The sequence below is a fragment of the Oncorhynchus mykiss genome, chromosome 2 (assembly GCF_057628025.1).
Source record: "Oncorhynchus mykiss isolate SJ-2025 chromosome 2, ASM5762802v1, whole genome shotgun sequence".
Taxonomy (NCBI): domain Eukaryota; kingdom Metazoa; phylum Chordata; class Actinopteri; order Salmoniformes; family Salmonidae; genus Oncorhynchus; species Oncorhynchus mykiss.
The window spans coordinates 98,328,426-98,347,189 of NC_143023.1; the positions used below are offsets into that span (position 1 = coordinate 98,328,426).

Sequence of the window (18,764 nt, forward strand, 5' to 3'; positions counted from 1 at the left end):
GCAAAGGGTGACTAGGTTGAAGAATCTCAAATTTAAAATATATTTTGATTTGTTTTACACTTTTTTGGTTACTACACGATTCCATATGTGTTATTTCATAGTTTTGATATCTTCACTATTATTCTACAATGTAGAAAATAGTAAAACAAAAAATAAAGAAAAACCCTTGAATGAGTCAGTGTGTCCAAACCTTTGACTGGTATTGTACACTGCCACTACCCACTGATATCTAAGACTTCCACACACAGATCAGAAGCCTAGATAGATTTCTAATGGGACTGATTCATTCACATCTTTCACCTTTCTGGAGGTTTTCATTTCTCTCTTTCAGATTGCTGATTTCCACACTCATCGCTGACATCTGGTATGGAGGGAAATGGTTGATTTTTAAGCTGAACTGAAGGTTGAATCTACAGATCTACTCCTTTCATTTGACCAGACTTTCTACACTCAGAAAAAAAGGTTTCAAAATGGTTCTCCCAAATAGGAGAACCCTATTTGATTCCGTGTAGAACCATTTTCGGAACCAAAAGGGGTTCTTCAAAGGGTTCTCCTATGGGTATACCCGAATAACCTTTTTAAATTATAGATAGCACCTCCTAAGAGTGTACGGCAAAGGAACGACGCCGTGCGCTTAGTTACATTTTTGTTGGGGGGGGGGGGGTGTCTGACGAGAAATGTGTCCCAATTTGAGGCATGTTTTGTAAGACTACAAACATTACTCTGTAGCGCCACCCCTTGGAAGCAAGTCAACTCCTTGTCCAGGCCTCTTCTACTCTGAGGGGGGAGTTAGTTAGTCCGTCAGATGTGGTCGGAGTCCCAAATGACACCCTATTCCCTATATGGTGCAACTATGGGGCTCTGGTCAAAAGTAGTGCACTATAGAGGGAAAAGGGGGCCATTGTGGAAGCACATGTGGTCAGTATCTGTGCCTCTGGCCAGGTCAGCCAGTCTCTTCAGCCACAAATGGGATTATTCCCCCCAGTATAACAAGTAACGTCAGATTACTATTGTGCTGCATTTCACAGAGGAGTGATTATGGAGTTCTTTCTCTCTCTCTCTCTCTTTCTCTCTCTCTCTCTCTTTCTCTCTCCACCTCTCTCTCTCTCTCCATCTCTCTCTCTCTCTCTCTCTTTCTCTCTCCACCTCTCTCTCTCTCTTTCTCTCTCCACCTCTCTCTCTCTTTCTCTCTCCACCTCTCTCTCTCTCTCCATCTCTCTCTCTCTCTTTCTCTCTCCACCTCTCTCTCTCTCTCTTTCTCTCTCCACCTCTCTCTCTCTCCACCTCTCTCTCTCTTTCTCTCTCCACCTCTCTCTCTCTCTCCATCTCTCCATCTCTCTCTCTCTCTCCACCTCTCTCTCTCTCTCTTTCTCTCTCCACCTCTCTCTCTCTCCACCTCTCTCTCTCTCTCCACCTCTCTCTCTCTCTCTTCCCCTCTCTCTCTCTCTCCTCACACCCTCCCTCTCTTCCCTCATTCTCCCCTCCCCACCTCTCCTCCCCTCCTCTTTTTCCCTCCTCCCCCTTTCCCTCCTCCCCCCTCCCATCCTCTTTTTTCCTCCTCCCCCCCTCCCCTCCTCTTTTCCCTCCTCCCCCCTCCCCTCTTTTTCCCTCCTCCCCCCCTCCCCCCTCCCCTCCTCTTTTCCCCCCTCCCCTCCTCTTTTTCCCTCCTCCCCCTCCCCCCTCCCCTCCTCTTTTCCCCCCTCCCCTCCTCTTCTTCCCTCCTCCCCCCTCCCCCCTCCCCTCCTCTTTTCCCCCCTCCCCTCCTCTTTTTACCTCCTCCCCCCCTCCCCCCTCCCCTCCTCTTTTCCCCCCTCCCCTCCTCTTTTTCCCTCCTCTCCCCATCCCCTCTTTTTCCCTCCTCTCCCCTGCATTTCTGTTTGATTAAAGACAGAAGCCAGGGTTAAATAAGTCTGCGTGTGTGTGTGTGTGTGTGTGTTTATGCGTTGAGAAGAAATCTGCTGGATGAGTTGCAAGCTAGGGACACATCACAGGATGTCATTTCATTTCAGTGTGTAAGCGGCTACATGCAATATCATGCTGCCATTTTAATGATATTAGTTTCTGCATGTTGGGTCCAGATGCTAATTTATCACTCAGTTAGTATAGTAAACACCCGGGGGTGGCATTATTAAGGCTTTATAGGGTCATTCATTAAGTTTTCATAAACACTACATAAATGCCGTCATACTACATCTTTGAAGGATTTCTTACCGCGTGGGTCTTGCTGTGGAGTTCCTCCCTAAGGCGAGTCACCTCCTCCTCCACCTCCCTCTCTGGGTCGTCCTCCTCTTCTTGCTCCTCAGACACAGGCCCCAGTCCTGCAAACTGCTGCTGCTCCCTCATCAGCTCCTTCTCTCTCTTCCTCTGGCTGTGTAGTGTGTCAAGGCAGTTCTGATTGAGAGAAAGAGGAGTAGATTGAAGCAAGACACTCGTATACCTGCTAGACACACCTGCTACATATACCTGCTAGACACACCTGCTACATATCCCTGCTAGACACACCTGCTACATATACTTGTTACATATACCTGCTAGACACACCTGCTACATATACCTGCTAGACACACCTGCTACATATACCTGCTAGATATACCTGCTACATATACCTGCTAGATATACCTGCTACATATACTTGTTACATATACCTGATACCTGCTACATATACCTGCTAGACACACCTGCTACATATACCTGCTAGATATACCTGCTACATATACCTGCTAGACACACCTGCTACATATACCTGCTAGACACACCTGCTACATATACCTGCTAGATATACCTGCTACATATACCTGCTAGATATACCTGCTACATATACCAATTACATATACTTGCTACATATACTTGTTACATATACCTGATAATATTACATATACCTGCTAGATATACCTACTACATACAGTTGAAGTCGGAAGTTTACATACACCGTAGCCAAATGCATTTAAACTCAATTTTTCACAATTCCTGACATTTTATCCAAGTAAAAATGCCATGTCTTAGGTCAGTTAGGATCACCACTTTATTTGAAGAATGTGAAATGTCAGAATAATAGTAGAGAATTATTTATTTCAGCTTGTATTTCTTTCATCACATTCCCAGTAGGTCAGAAGTTTACATACTAATTGAGTGTATTTGGTAGAAACACTTTAAATTATTTAACTTGGGTCAAACGTTTTAGGTATCCTTCCACAAGCTTCCCAAAATAAGTTGGGTGAATTTTGGCCCATTCCTCCTGACAGAGCTGGTGTAACTGAGTCAGGTTTGTAGGCCTCCTTGCTCGCACACGCTTTTTCAGTTCTGCTCACAAATGTTCTATAAGATTGAGGTCAGGGCTTTGTGATGGCCACTCCAATACCTTGTGAAATTTCTCAGAACAAGAATAGACTGACGAGTTTCAGAAGAAAATTATTTGTTTCTGTTTTGTTTCTGTCCATTAAAAATCATCTGTTTCCTGCTGCAATAGTCATTTACAACATTAATAATGTCTACACTGTATTTCTGATCAATTTTATGTTATTTTAATGGACACCAGGATTAACTAAGTTTGTTGGTAGCTTGGGCCAAGAAACATGAGGAATGGACATTAGCCTGTGGAAATCTGTCCTTTGGTCTGGAGTCCAAATTGGAGATTTTTGGTTTCAACCGCCGTGTCTTTGTGAGACGTGGTGTGGGTGAACTGATGATCTCCGCATGTGTATTTCCCACCATGAAGCATGGAGGAGGAGGTGTTATGATATGGGGGTGCTTTGCTGGTGACATTGTCTGTGATTAATTTAGAATTCAAGGCACACTTTAACCAGCATGGCTACCATAGGATTCTGTAGCGATATGCCATCCCATCTGGTTTGGGCTTAGTGGGACTATCATTTGTTTTTCAACAGAACAATGGCCCAATAAGCCTCCAGGGTGGTGCAGTGGTCTAAGTCACTGCATCGCAGTGCCAACAGAGATTCTGGCTCAGGCTCTGTCGCAGCCGGCCACGACCGGGAGGTCCATGGGGCGACGCACAATTGGCCCAGCGTCGTCCGGGTTAGGGAGGGTTTGGCCGGCAGGGATATCCTTGTCTCGTTGCGCACAAGCGACTCCTGTGGCCGGCCGGGCGCAGTGCGCGCTGACCAGGTCGCCAGGTGTACTGTGTTTCCTCCGACATGTTGGTGCGGCTGGCTTCCGGGTTGGATGTGCGTTGTGTCAAGAAGCAGTGCGGCTAGGTTGGGTTGTGTTTCGGAGGACGCATGGCTCTCAATCTTCGCCTCTCCAGATGCACTGCGCCATTTAGTGTTTAACACTTTTTTGGTTACTACATGATTCCATATGTGTTATTTCATAGTTTTGATGTCTTCACTATTATTCTACAATGTAGAAAATAGTAAAAATAAAGAAATAGGTAGGTATTCTAAAACTTTTGACTGGTAGTGTACAGTCGTGGCCAAAAGTTTTGAGAATGACACAAATATTAATTTTCACTAAGTCTGCTGCCTCAGTTTGTATGATGGCAATTTGCATATACTCCAGAATGGTATGAAGAGTGATCAGATGAATTGCAAAGTCCCTATTTGCCATGCAAATGAACTGAATCCCCCAAAAACATTTCCACTGCATTTCAGCCCTGCCACAAAAGGACCAGCTGACATCATGTCAGTGATTCTCTCGTTAACACAGGTGTGAGTGTTGACAAGAACAAGCCTGGAGATCACTCTGTCATGCTGATTTGAGTTCGAATAACAGACTGGAAGCTTCAAAAGAGGGTGGTGCTTGGAATCATTGTTCTTCCTCTGTCATCCAAGGTTACCTGCAAGGAAACACGTGCCGTCATCATTGCTTTGCACAAGACAGGCTTCACAGGCAAGGAGATTGCTGCCAGTAAGATTGCACCTAAATCAATAATTTATCGGCTCATCAAGAACTTCAAGGAGAGCGGTTCAATTGTTGTGAAGAAGGCTTCAGGGCGCCCAAGAAAGTCCAGCAAGCGCCAGGACTGTCTCCTAAAGTTGATTCAGCTGCGGGATCGGGGCACCACCAGTACAGAGCTTGCTCAGGAATGGCAGCAGGCAGGTGTGAGTGCATCTGTACGCACAGTGAGGTGAAGACTTTTGGAGGATGGCCTGGTGTCAAGAAGGGCAGCAAAGAAGCCACTTCTGTCCAGGAAAAACATCAGGGACAGACTGATATTCTGCAAAAGGTACAGGGATTGGACTGTTGAGGACTGGGGTCAAGTCATTTTCTCTGATGAATCCCCTTTCCGATTGTTTGTGGCATCCGTAAAGCTTGTCTGGAGAAGACAAGGTGAGAGCTACCATCAGTCCTGAGTCATGCCAACAGTAAAGCATCCTGAGACCATTCATGTGTGGGGTTGCTTCTCAGCCAAGGGAGTGGGCTCACTCACAATTTTTGCCTAAGAACACAGCCATGAATAAAGAATGGTACCAACACATCCTCCGAGAGCAACTTCTCCCAACCACCCAGGAACAGTTTGGTGACGAACAATGCCTTTCCCAGCATGATGGAGCACCTTGCCATAAGGCAAAAATGATAACTAAGTGGCTCGGGGAACAATTATTTTGTACATCTGAGCTTACCTTGATGACCTTCGACTTCGGTGCCCAGTCTTGCAGAACTCCTCCTCCTCCTCCTCCTCCATAGACCTGACCCAACTGCTCACGCTCCTTAAATAGACTCTTCAGCTGATCATCCAAACAATGATGTAAATATCACATAATACACCAAAGAGAGGAGCTTCTATAAGTCTGTTCTGTTCTAACAGTCTACTGTACCTGTTCTAACAGTCTACTGTACCTGTCTAACAGTCTACTGTACCTGTTCTGTTCTAACAGTCTACTGTACCTGTTCTAACATTCTACTATACCTGTTCTGTTCTAACAGTCTACTGTACCTGTTCTAACAGTCTACTGTACCTGTCTAACAGTCTACTGTACCTGTTCTAACAGTCTACTATACCTGTTCTAACAGTCTACTATACCTGTTCTGTTCTAACAGTCTACTGTACCTGTTCTAACAGTCTACTGTACCTGTTCTAACAGTCTACTATACCTGTTCTAACAGTCTACTATACCTGTTCTAACGGTCTACTGTACCTGTTCTAACAGTCTACTGTACCTGTTCTAACAGTCTACTGTACCTGTTCTAACAGTCTACTGTACCTGTTCTGTTCTAACAGTCTACTGTACCTGTTCTAACAGTCTACTGTACCTGTTCTAACAGTCTACTATACCTGTCTAACAGTCTACTGTACCTGTTCTAACAGTCTACTGTACCTGTTCTAACAGTCTACTGTACCTGTTCTAACAGTCTACTGCACCTGTTCTGTTCTAACAGTCTACTGTACCTGTTCTAACAGTCTACTATACCTGTTCTGTTCTAACAGTCTACTGTACCTGTTCTAACAGTCTACTATACCTGTCTAACAGTCTACTGTACCTGTTCTAACAGTCTACTGTACCTGTTCTAACAGTCTACTGTACCTGTTCTAACAGTCTACTGTACCTGTTCTAACAGTCTACTATACCTGTCTAACAGTCTACTGTACCTGTTCTAACAGTCTACTATACCTGTCTAACAGTCTACTGTACCTGTTCTAACAGTCTACTATACCTGTTCTAACAGTCTACTGTACCTGTTCTAACAGTCTACTATACCTGTCTAACAGTCTACTGTACCTGTTCTAACAGTCTACTGTACCTGTTCTAACAGTCTACTGTACCTGTTCTAACAGTCTACTGTACCTGTTCTGTTCTAACAGTCTACTGTACCTGTTCTGACAGTCTACTATACCTGTTCTAACAGTCTACTGTACCTGTTCTAACAGTCTACTGCACCTGTTCTAACAGTCTACTGTACCTGTTCTAACAGTCTACTGTACCTGTTCTGTTCTAACAGTCTACTGTACCTGTTCTAACAGTCTACTGTACCTGTTCTAACAGTCTACTGTACCTGTTCTGTTCTAACAGTCTACTGTACCTGTTCTAACAGTCTACTGTACCTGTTCTGTTCTAACAGTCTACTATACCTGTTCTAACAGTCTACTGTACCTGTTCTGTTCTAACAGTCTACTGTACCTGTTCTAACAGTCTACTGTACCTGTTCTGTTCTAACAGTCTACTGTACCTGTTCGAACAGTCTACTGTACCTGTTCTAACAGTCTACTGTACCTGTTCTAACAGTCTACTATACCTGTCTAACAGTCTACTGTACCTGTTCTAACAGTCTACTATACCTGTCTAACAGTCTACTGTACCTGTTCTAACAGTCTACTGTACCTGTCTAACAGTCTACAGTACCTGTTCTAACAGTCTACTGTACCTGTTCTGTTCTAACAGTCTACTGTACCTGTTCTAACAGTCTACTGTACCTGTTCTGTTCTAACAGTCTACTGTACCTGTTCTAACAGTCTACTGTACCTGTTCTAACAGTCTACTGTACCTGTTCTAACAGTCTACTGTACCTGTTCTAACAGTCTACTGTACCTGTTCTGTTCTAACAGTCTACTGTACCTGTTCTAACAGTCTACTGTACCTGTTCTAACAGTCTACTGTACCTGTTCTAACAGTCTACTGCACCTGTTCTAACAGTCTACTGTACCTGTCTAACAGTCTACTATACCTGTTCTAACAGTCTACTGTACCTGTTCTGTTCTAACAGTCTACTGCACCTGTTCTAACAGTCTACTATACCTGTTCTAACAGTCTACTATACCTGTTCTAACGGTCTACTGTACCTGTTCTGTTCTAACAGTCTACTGTACCTGTTCTAACAGTCTACTGCACCTGTTCTAACAGTCTACTGTACCTGTTCTGTTCTAACAGTCTACTGTACCTGTTCTAACAGTCTACTGTACCTGTTCTAACAGTCTACTGTACCTGTTCTGTTCTAACAGTCTACTGTACCTGTTCTGTTCTAACAGTCTACTGTACCTGTTCTGTTCTAACAGTCTACTGTACCTGTTCTGTTCTAACAGTCTACTGTACCTGTTCTAACAGTCTACTGTACCTGTTCTGTTCTAACAGTCTACTGTACATGTTCTAACAGTCTAATGTACCTGTTCTGTTCTAACAGTCTACTGTACCTGTTCTAACAGTCTACTGTACCTGTTCTAACGGTCTACTGTACCTGTTCTGTTCTAACAGTCTACTGTACCTGTTCTAACAGTCTACTGTACCTGTTCTAACAGTCTACTGTACCTGTTCTGTTCTAACAGTCTACTGTACCTGTTCTAACAGTCTACTATACCTGTTCTAACAGTCTACTATACCTGTTCTAACAGTCTACTGTACCTGTTATAACAGTCTACTGTACCTGTTCTAACAGTCTACTGCACCTGTTCTGTTCTAACAGTCTACTGTACCTGTTCTAACAGTCTACTGTACCTGTTCTAACAGTCTACTGTATCTGTTCTAACAGTCTACTTACTATACCTGTCTAACAGTCTACTGTACCTGTTCTAACAGTCTACTATACCTGTCTAACAGTCTACTGTACCTGTTCTAACAGTCTACTGTACCTGTTCTAACAGTCTACTATACCTGTCTAACAGTCTACTGTACCTGTTCTAACAGTCTACTGTACCTGTTCTAACAGTCTACTATACCTGTTCTAACAGTCTACTGTACCTGTCTAACAGTCTACTGTACCTGTTCTAACAGTCTACTGTACCTGTTCTAACAGTCTACTGCACCTGTTCTGTTCTAACAGTCTACTGTACCTGTTCTAACAGTCTACTATACCTGTTCTGTTCTAACAGTCTACTGTACCTGTTCTAACAGTCTACTATACCTGTCTAACAGTCTACTGTACCTGTTCTAACAGTCTACTGTACCTGTTCTGTTCTAACAGTCTACTGTACCTGTTCTGTTCTAACAGTCTACTGTACCTGTTCTAACAGTCTACTGTACCTGTTCTAACAGTCTACTGTACCTGTTCTAACAGTCTACTGTACCTGTTCTAACAGTCTACTATACCTGTCTAACAGTCTACTGTACCTGTTCGAACAGTCTACTGTACCTGTTCTAACAGTCTACTATACCTGTCTAACAGTCTACTGTACCTGTTCTAACAGTCTACTATACCTGTTCTAACAGTCTACTGTACCTGTTCTAACAGTCTACTGTACCTGTTCTAACAGTCTACTATACCTGTCTAACAGTCTACTGTACCTGTTCGAACAGTCTACTGTACCTGTTCTAACAGTCTACTATACCTGTCTAACAGTCTACTGTACCTGTTCTAACAGTCTACTATACCTGTTCTAACAGTCTACTGTACCTGTTCTAACAGTCTACTATACCTGTCTAACAGTCTACTGTACCTGTTCTAACAGTCTACTGTACCTGTTCTAACAGTCTACTGTACCTGTTCTAACAGTCTACTATACCTGTCTAACAGTCTACTGTACCTGTTCGAACAGTCTACTGTACCTGTTCTAACAGTCTACTATACCTGTCTAACAGTCTACTGTACCTGTTCTAACAGTCTACTATACCTGTTCTAACAGTCTACTGTACCTGTTCTAACAGTCTACTATACCTGTCTAACAGTCTACTGTACCTGTTCTAACATTCTACTATACCTGTTCTGTTCTAACAGTCTACTGTACCTGTTCTAACAGTCTACTGTACCTGTTCTAACAGTCTACTGTACCTGTTCTAACAGTCTACTATACCTGTTCTGTTCTAACAGTCTACTGTACCTGTTCTAACAGTCTACTATACCTGTCTAACAGTCTACTGTACCTGTTCTAACATTCTACTATACCTGTTCTGTTCTAACAGTCTACTGTACCTGTTCTAACAGTCTACTGTACCTGTTCTAACAGTCTACTGTACCTGTTCTGTTCTAACAGTCTACTGTACCTGTTCTAACATTCTACTATACCTGTTCTGTTCTAACAGTCTACTGTACCTGTTCTAACAGTCTACTGTACCTGTTCTAACAGTCTACTATACCTGTTCTAACAGTCTACTATACCTGTTCTAACAGTCTACTGTACCTGTCTAACAGTCTACTGTACCTGTTCTAACAGTCTACTGTACCTGTCTAACAGTCTACTGTACCTGTTCTGTTCTAACAGTCTACTGTACCTGTTCTAACAGTCTACTATACCTGTTCTAACAGTCTACTATACCTGTTCTAACAGTCTACTGTACCTGTCTAACAGTCTACTGTACCTGTTCTAACAGTCTACTGCACCTGTTCTAACAGTCTACTGTACCTGTTCTGTTCTAACAGTCTACTGTACCTGTTCTAACAGTCTACTGTACCTGTTCTAACAGTCTACTGTACCTGTTCTGTTCTAACAGTCTACTATACCTGTCTAACAGTCTACTGTACCTGTTCTAACAGTCTACTATACCTGTCTAACAGTCTACTGTACCTGTTCTAACAGTCTACTGTACCTGTTCTAACAGTCTACTGCACCTGTTCTAACAGTCTACTGTACCTGTTCTGTTCTAACAGTCTACTGTACCTGTTCTAACAGTCTACTGTACCTGTTCTGTTCTAACAGTCTACTGTACCTGTTCGAACAGTCTACTGTACCTGTTCTAACAGTCTACTATACCTGTCTAACAGTCTACTGTACCTGTTCTAACAGTCTACTATACCTGTCTAACAGTCTACTGTACCTGTTCTAACAGTCTACTATACCTGTCTAACAGTCTACTGTACCTGTTCTAACAGTCTACTGTACCTGTTCTAACAGTCTACTGTACCTGTCTAACAGTCTACAGTACCTGTTCTAACAGTCTACTGTACCTGTTCTGTTCTAACAGTCTACTGTACCTGTTCTAACAGTCTACTGTACCTGTTCTAACAGTCTACTGTACCTGTTCTAACAGTCTACTATACCTGTCTAACAGTCTACTGTACCTGTTCTAACAGTCTACTATACCTGTCTAACAGTCTACTGTACCTGTTCTAACAGTCTACTATACCTGTCTAACAGTCTACTGTACCTGTTCTAACAGTCTACTGTACCTGTTCTAACAGTCTACTGTACCTGTCTAACAGTCTACTATACCTGTTCTGTTCTAACAGTCTACTATACCTGTTCTAACAGTCTACTGTACCTGTTCTAACAGTCTACTGTACCTGTTCTGTTCTAACAGTCTACTGTACCTGTTCTGTTCTAACAGTCTACTGTACCTGTTCTGTTCTAACAGTCTACTGTACCTGTTCTAACAGTCTACTATACCTGTTCTAACAGTCTACTGTACCTGTTCTAACAGTCTACTGTACCTGTTCTGTTCTAACAGTCTACTATACCTGTTCTAACAGTCTACTGTACCTGTTCTAACAGTCTACTGTACCTGTTCTGTTCTAACAGTCTACTGTACCTGTTCTGTTCTAACAGTCTACTGTACCTGTTCTGTTCTAACAGTCTACTGTACCTGTTCTAACAGTCTACTGTACCTGTTCTGTTCTAACAGTCTACTGTACCTGTTCTAACAGTCTACTGTACCTGTTCTAACGGTCTACTGTACCTGTTCTGTTCTAACAGTCTACTGTACCTGTTCTAACAGTCTACTGTACCTGTTCTAACAGTCTACTGTACCTGTTCTGTTCTAACAGTCTACTGTACCTGTTCTGTTCTAACAGTCTACTGTACCTGTTCTAACAGTCTACTGTACCTGTTCTAACAGTCTACTGTACCTGTTCTAACAGTCTACTATACCTGTTCTAACAGTCTACTATACCTGTTCTAACAGTCTACTATACCTGTTCTAACAGTCTACTATACCTGTTCTAACAGTCTACTGTACCTGTTCTAACAGTCTACTGTACCTGTTCTAACAGTCTACTGTACCTGTTCTAACAGTCTACTGTACCTGTTCTAACAGTCTACTGTACCTGTTCTGTTCTAACAGTCTACTGTACCTGTTCTGTTCTAACAGTCTACTGTACCTGTTCGAACAGTCTACTGTACCTGTTCTAACAGTCTACTGTACCTGTTCTAACAGTCTACTGTACCTGTCTAACAGTCTACTGTACCTGTCTAACAGTCTACTGTACCTGTCTAACAGTCTACTGTACCTGTTCTAACAGTCTACTGTACCTGTTCTAACAGTCTACTGTACCTGTCTAACAGTCTACTGTACCTGTCTAACAGTCTACTGTACCTGTTCTAACAGTCTACTATACCTGTCTAACAGTCTACTGTACCTGTTCTAACAGTCTACTGTACCTGTTCTAACAGTCTACTGTACCTGTTCTAACAGTCTACTGTACCTGTTCTAACAGTCTACTGTACCTGTTCTGCTCTAACAGTCTACTGTACCTGTTCTGTTACCAGTCTTCTCTGTTTATCCTGGTTCACTATGTTATCCACACAAACCGTTTTCTCTTTCTTGCTGCCAGCAGCTGCTTTCTGTTCCGTAGCCTGTAGATAAGGAAAGGCATGACTCATATTGTCTGGATAAACTGACTCTTTCCTCAGTAGCTGTAATGAGACATGGTAGTGTTTAACCCTTGCCTGGTCACAGATATTTGGCATTTGGTATGCCGCAAAAAACTATCTGGGACCAAGCTAAAGGTTTCTCGAACTAGATTGTGGAACACTGTCTATATGTATAGTCAACCTGATGGCACACTGTCTATATGTATAGTCTACCTGATGGCACACTGTCTATATGTATAGTCTACCTGTTGGAACACTGTCTATGTGTATAGTCTACCTGATGGCACACTGTCTATATGTATAGTCTACCTGTTGGAACACTGTCTATGTGTATAGTCTACCTGATGGAACACTGTCTGTGTATAGTCTACCTGATGGAACACTGTCTGTGTGTATAGTCTACCTGATGGAACACTGTCTGTGTATAGTCTACCTGATGGAACACTGTCTGTGTGTAGTCTACCTGATGGAACACTGTCTGTGTGTATAGTCTACCTGATGGAACACTGTCTGTGTATAGTCTACCTGATGGAACACTGTCTGTGTATAGTCTACCTGATGGAACACTGTCTGTGTATAGTCTACCTGATGGAACACTGTCTGTGTATAGTCTACCTGATGGAACACTGTCTGTGTGTAGTCTACCTGATGGAACACTGTCTGTGTGTATAGTCTACCAGATGGAACACGGTCTATGTGTATAGTCTACCTGATGGAACACGGTCTATGTGTATAGTCTACCTGTTGGAACACTGTCTGTGTATAGTCTACCTGTTGGAACACTGTCTGTGTATAGTCTACCTGATGGAACACTGTCTGTGTATAGTCTACCTGTTGGAACACTGTCTATGTGTATAGTCTACCTGATGGAACACTGTCTGTGTATAGTCTACCTGATGGAACACTGTCTGTGTATAGTCTACCTGATGGAACACTGTCTATGTGTATAGTCTACCTGATGGCACACTGTCTATATGTATAGTCTACCTGATGGAACACTGTCTGTGTATAGTCTACCTGTTGGAACACTGTCTATGTGTATAGTCTACCTGATGGAACACTGTCTGTGTATAGTCTACCTGATGGAACACTGTCTGTGTGTATAGTCTACCTGATGGAACACTGTCTGTGTATAGTCTACCTGATGGAACACTGTCTGTGTATAGTCTACCTGATGGAACACTGTCTGTGTATAGTCTACCTGATGGAACACTGTCTGTGTATAGTCTACCTGATGGAACACTGTCTGTGTATAGTCTACCTGATGGAACACTGTCTATGTGTATAGTCTACCTGATGGAACACTGTCTATGTGTATAGTCTACCTGATGGAACACGGTCTGTGTATAGTCTACCTGATATAGCCGGCGGAGAGTCTGTAGCCTCTGAACTGCCTGGTCTCTCTCCTGTTGCAGCTGATTGGCTCTCCTCCTGCTCTCTGTGAGCAAGACAAAGTGTGTTGGAGAAAGTGCGTGTTTAGAAGTTCAACGCAGTAGTGCAATGATTCCAGTGGCTTCTCCTGCTCTTCCCATAGAAACCCCTTACCCTCTAGCTGAGACCTCAGTGAGTCAGTGTGCTGAGCTTGTTCTTGGCCTCCATGACATAGGCCTTCTCCACCGGCCTGCTCCTTTAGGTTAATCAACTGTGGCAATGAGAGAGAGCGGGGGGAGGAGAAAGAGTGATAGAAAAAGCAAAAGAGAGAGAGAGAGAGAGAGAAAGTGGGAGGTATCTTTCATGATGGACAAAACGTCACAGATATACAGTAATTCCCTTGAAAAGTGATCAGAGCCCTTCAATACCTTCAACTCCAGTGTAGAAACCTTGATTTGCGTCTCTGTCCTCTCGGCATCTCTCAGTCTCTCCAGACTCCTCAGAGCATGTTCCCTGCAAACGGGACAATGACACGTCAGACTACATTCTCTCATCGTGGGTCATTTTTGGATTAGCTGTGAGAGATTTAATTTAGCTGTTCATTTTCAAAATGTACATGTTACAGATAAGGCTGACATACTTCTCCCTCAGGTGCTCTTCTCTCTCTGCCACTTCCAGCTCCAGCCTCTGAAGTTCACTATTTAGCTGTGACACCTCATGACAGTCAGGATGTGCAGAAGAGGGAAACACATGAACAAATTGTCTGATTGTTTAATTGATTGATTAACTGTCTACCCCACCTGTCCCCTGGCTGACTGTAGCTCATGTTGCTGCTCCTCCAGTTTAGTGTCTCTGTCCCTCAACATGTCCCACGCCTTTATGTAGCTCTGCGCCTCACCTGGGCCCCATCCACTTGCTCCAGTAGCTCTGCCCTCACCTGGGCCCCATCCACCTCCTCCATGGAGACCATCTGTAGGTCTACCCTCACCTGGGCCCCATCCACCTCCTTCATGGAGACCATCTGTAGGTCTACCCTCACCTGGGCCCCATCCACCTCCTCCATGGAGACCATCTGTAGGTCTACCCTCACCTGGGCCCCATCCACCTCTTCCATGGAGACCATCTGTAGGTCTACCCTCACCTGGGCCCCATCCACCTCCTCCATGGAGACCATCTGTAGGTCTACCCTCACCTGGGCCCCATCCACCTCCTCCATGGAGACCATCTGTAGGTCTACCCTCACCTGGGCCCCATCCACCTCCTCCATGGAGACCATCTGTAGGTCTACCCTCACCTGGGCCCCATCCACCTCCTCCATGGAGACCATCTGTAGGTCTACCCTCACCTGGGCCCCATCCACCTGCTCCAGTAGCTCTGCCCTCACCTGGGCCCCATCCACCTCCTCCATGGAGACCATCTGTAGCGCTGCCCCTCACCTGGGCCCCATCCACCTCCTCCATGGAGACCATCTGTAGGTCTACCCTTACCTGTGCCCCATCCACCTGCTCCAGTAGCTCTGCCCTCACTTGGGCCCCATCCACCTCCTCCAGTAGCTCTGCCCTCACCTGGCCCCCATCCACCTCCTCCAGTAGCTCTGCCCTCACCTGGCCCCCATCCACCTCCTCCAGTAGCTCTGCCCTCACCTGGCCCCCATCCACTTCCTCCAGGGAGACCATCTGTAGCTCTGCCTTCACCTGGGCCCCATCCACCTCCAGTAACTCTACCCTCACCTTGCCCCCATCCACACCTCCTCCAGGGAGACCATCTGTAGCTCTGCCCTCACCTGGCCCCCATCCACCTCCTCCAGTAGCTCTGCCCTCACCTGGGCCCCATCCACCTCCTCCAGGGAGACCATCTGTAGCTCTGCCCTCACCTGGCCCCCATCCACCTCCTCCAGGGAGACCATCTGTAGCTCTGCCCTCACCTGGCCCCCATCCACCTCCTCCAGGGAGACTATCTGTAGCTCTGCCCTCACCTGGCCCAGCTCCTCCAGGGAGACCATCAGTAGCTCTGCCCTCACCTGGGCCCCATCCACCTCCTCCAGTAGCTCTGCCCTCACCTGGCCCCCACCCACCTCCTCCAGGGAGACCATCCGTAGCTCTGCCCTCACCTGGGCCCCATCCACCTCCTCCAGTAGCTCTGCCCTCACCTGGCCCCCATCCACCTCCTCCAGGGAGACCATCAGTAGCTCTGCCCTCACCTGGGCCCCATCCACCTCCTCCAGTAGCTCTACCCTCACCTGGCCCCCATCCACCTCCTCCAGGGAGACCATCAGTAGCTCTTCCCTCACCTGGCCCAGCTCCTCCAGCGAGACCTGTTCATCCCGTGTCTGTGGTAGTATACTAGGAAAGACAAAATGAAAATATTCCTGTGTCTCTATGTCTCCATGTAATGTGTCTCTGTGTCTGTGTCTCTCTGCATCTCTGTGCGTAAATCAAGATGCATTTAAGTGCATTCAGAATCTAGAGACATACGATATTTAGATTCTTCATAATTGAAACCTTACTATGCTTGTGCAAGTAGTCCTGGTTCTACGTTCGTAGAAAATACTTCATTATGATATATTTAATAGAAGAATGGGATCATACTCACTCTGTCTCTGTCCCTTTATCAAACGTTTCTACCATTCCCCTACCTGCAGAGGACAACAGTGTCAACTCCTTGTGTTTTGTAGTGCACCACTGGCACCACAGACAGAAAGATCCTCACTCTATTCCAGGGGTTTGGTAACCCTGTTCCTGGAGTGCCATTGGTACTGCAGGATTTTGAGACAACTAGGCAGCACACTGAGAAACTTAGTTAATTGATCATTATCAGTGATTGTCTACATTTTTTCACACCTGCTCTTCCAGGTCGGTTAAATCCAAAACACAACGTACCTGCGGTCCTCCAGGGCCACGGTTTCCTATCACTGCTCTATTCCCTTTGAATGTATTTATGAATAAATGAATTGCTGAACAAATTAATTAATAAATTAAACTTTTTACCCAAGATATGAGGGTTGTCTTTAACTTTGAGTCTGTTGTGTAGAGCCCGAGTCCGGCTCCTCTCCAGCTCCAACTGTTGTTTACAAGCGTTCAGCTCTACCTTCAGCAGAGAACCGGCATCTTTAATGACTCTGCTCAGCTCCGCCTCTTTACTGGCCCAGTGCTGATGAAGAGTCTGAATCTCTTCCCTGAACGAAGAACACATTCATGTAATGGTTAAAATTACAGACATTTGAAATGTCTGGGATTCATAAATCGGTCTAATCGAAATGTCCGTCCGGATTGTCCACGCTCACTTGTCTCTCTGTCCCTGTGTCTGAAGTCTCTCAACCTCCACCTTCAGCCGTACCACCTCCTCTTGAAGCTGAAAGCCACAAATCACACAACTACACGGATCTCAACAATACAGAACAGCTAGGGTACGCAAAATAAGGTGATTGCTTGATCAATTGATTGACCAATTTTTATTTAATTTACTGTTTTTATTTATTCTGCAGCCACGGTACGTTAGAGACAATCTCATCTTACTGTATCTCCAGGGTTCTTCTCTCTGAGTTCCTCTAGTTCTGCCTGGGTGGATTGTAACGCCATAGCCACATCCTGCCACTTCTCGCTCCAGTGTGAGGCCACACCCCTCAGCTCCTCCATGTTCTGAGCCGACTCAGCCTCCAACCGCTGCAGCTCCTCCCCCTTCTGACACAGCCCCTCCTCCTTTTCCAGGAGCTCCGCCTCCAAGGTCAGGCAGCATTCGTGCAGCCTCTGGTTCTCTGACTCCAAGGCATCCTGGGATTCACTGGTGATGTGATGTGATGTTATTGACGTTAACGATGACAATCCTATCATTAATGCATGTCCATAGTTGTTGTGTTAAAGACATTGCGAAACACAAATCAACCCCATAGCCTCTACCCACAATGCACTTGTGTAGATCTGAGAGGATTGGATAGGTGTAAATAGGCCTGTGGCAGTCATGAAATTGTGTCAGCCGGTCATTGTCATAAAAAAGTCAAAAAACGTGTCTCTCGGTAATGGACTGTTAATTAACATAAACACGTTTAACAACTCCAGGCCTTCACACAAACAAGCCTTTGGACCCTCTACATTAAAAAATGTATTTTTTTAAGTCTAATAAATCAATTTAATATTACACCATCACAATAAATCCATGATTTATTTTTATTCAGGTCTAAAGAAACATTATGATATGAAGAAAATGTATTTCAGAAGAACAGAATATGAGTTGGTCTACTGTATGTTATCTGGCTATGCTCTATGATATAGACTGTAGGCCTGTTCATTTATCAGACTAGATACTGTATGTTATCTGGCTATAGGCTGTAGTCTTGTTCATTTATCAGACTAGATACTGTATGTTATCTGGCTATAGACTGTAGGGTTGTTCATTTATCAGACTAGATACTGTATGTTATCTGACTATGATATAGACTGTAGGCTTGTTCATTTATCAGACTAGATACTGTATGTTATCTGGCTATAGACTGTAGGTTTGTTCATTTATCAGACTAGATACTGTATGTTATCTGGTTATAGGGCTGTAGACTTGTTCATTTATCAGACTAGATACTGTATGTTATCTGACTATGATATAGACTGTAGGCTTGTTCATTTATCACACTAGATTCTGTATGTTATCTGGCTATAGGCTGTAGTCTTGTTCATTTATCAGACTAGATACTGTATGTTATCTGGCTATAGACTGTAGGGTTGTTCATTTATCAGACTAGATACTGTATGTTATCTGGCTATAGACTGTAGGCCTGTTCATTTATCAGACTAGATACTGTATGTTATCTGGCTATAGACTTGTTCATTTATCAGACTAGATACTGTATGTTATCTGGCTATGCTCCATACCATAGGGCTGTAGGCCTGTTCATTTAGCTGATAAGATATACTTACAAGTCCCATGCCATTATTTTAAATCATAGGATTTTTATAGTAAGAAGAATATAATTGAATGTTTTTCCCATTCCGGA

General features: G+C 44.2%; 1 protein-coding gene across 28 annotated transcripts in view; it reads right to left on the reverse strand.

Annotated features, from left to right (window-relative positions):
- LOC110500731 (uncharacterized) overlaps positions 1-18,764 on the reverse strand; it is a 37,052-nt gene that overhangs the window by 1,893 nt on the left and 16,395 nt on the right. For 4 of the 28 annotated variants that reach the window (XM_090213595.1, XM_090213639.1, XM_090213630.1 and 1 more), the window contains exons 14-26: positions 17,296-17,560; positions 17,064-17,131; positions 16,768-16,955; positions 16,373-16,415; positions 16,020-16,122; positions 14,421-14,494; positions 14,209-14,293; positions 13,955-14,051; positions 13,765-13,847; positions 12,290-12,391; positions 5,580-5,666; positions 2,212-2,391; positions 301-361 (exon numbers count right to left, since the gene is read on the reverse strand). In XM_090213595.1, coding sequence (XP_090069721.1) covers positions 301-361; positions 2,212-2,391; positions 5,580-5,666; positions 12,290-12,391; positions 13,765-13,847; positions 13,955-14,051; positions 14,209-14,293; positions 14,421-14,494; positions 16,020-16,122; positions 16,373-16,415; positions 16,768-16,955; positions 17,064-17,131; positions 17,296-17,560 — 1,436 coding nt within the window. Of the gene's footprint in view, positions 1-300; positions 362-2,211; positions 2,392-5,579; positions 5,685-12,289; positions 12,392-13,764; positions 13,848-13,954; positions 14,052-14,208; positions 14,294-14,420; positions 14,495-16,019; positions 16,123-16,372; positions 16,416-16,767; positions 16,956-17,063; positions 17,154-17,295; positions 17,561-18,764 lie in introns of all 28 variants that reach the window. The other 24 variants (XM_036960400.2, XM_090213620.1, XM_036960416.2 and 21 more) reach the window with 10 other exon arrangements.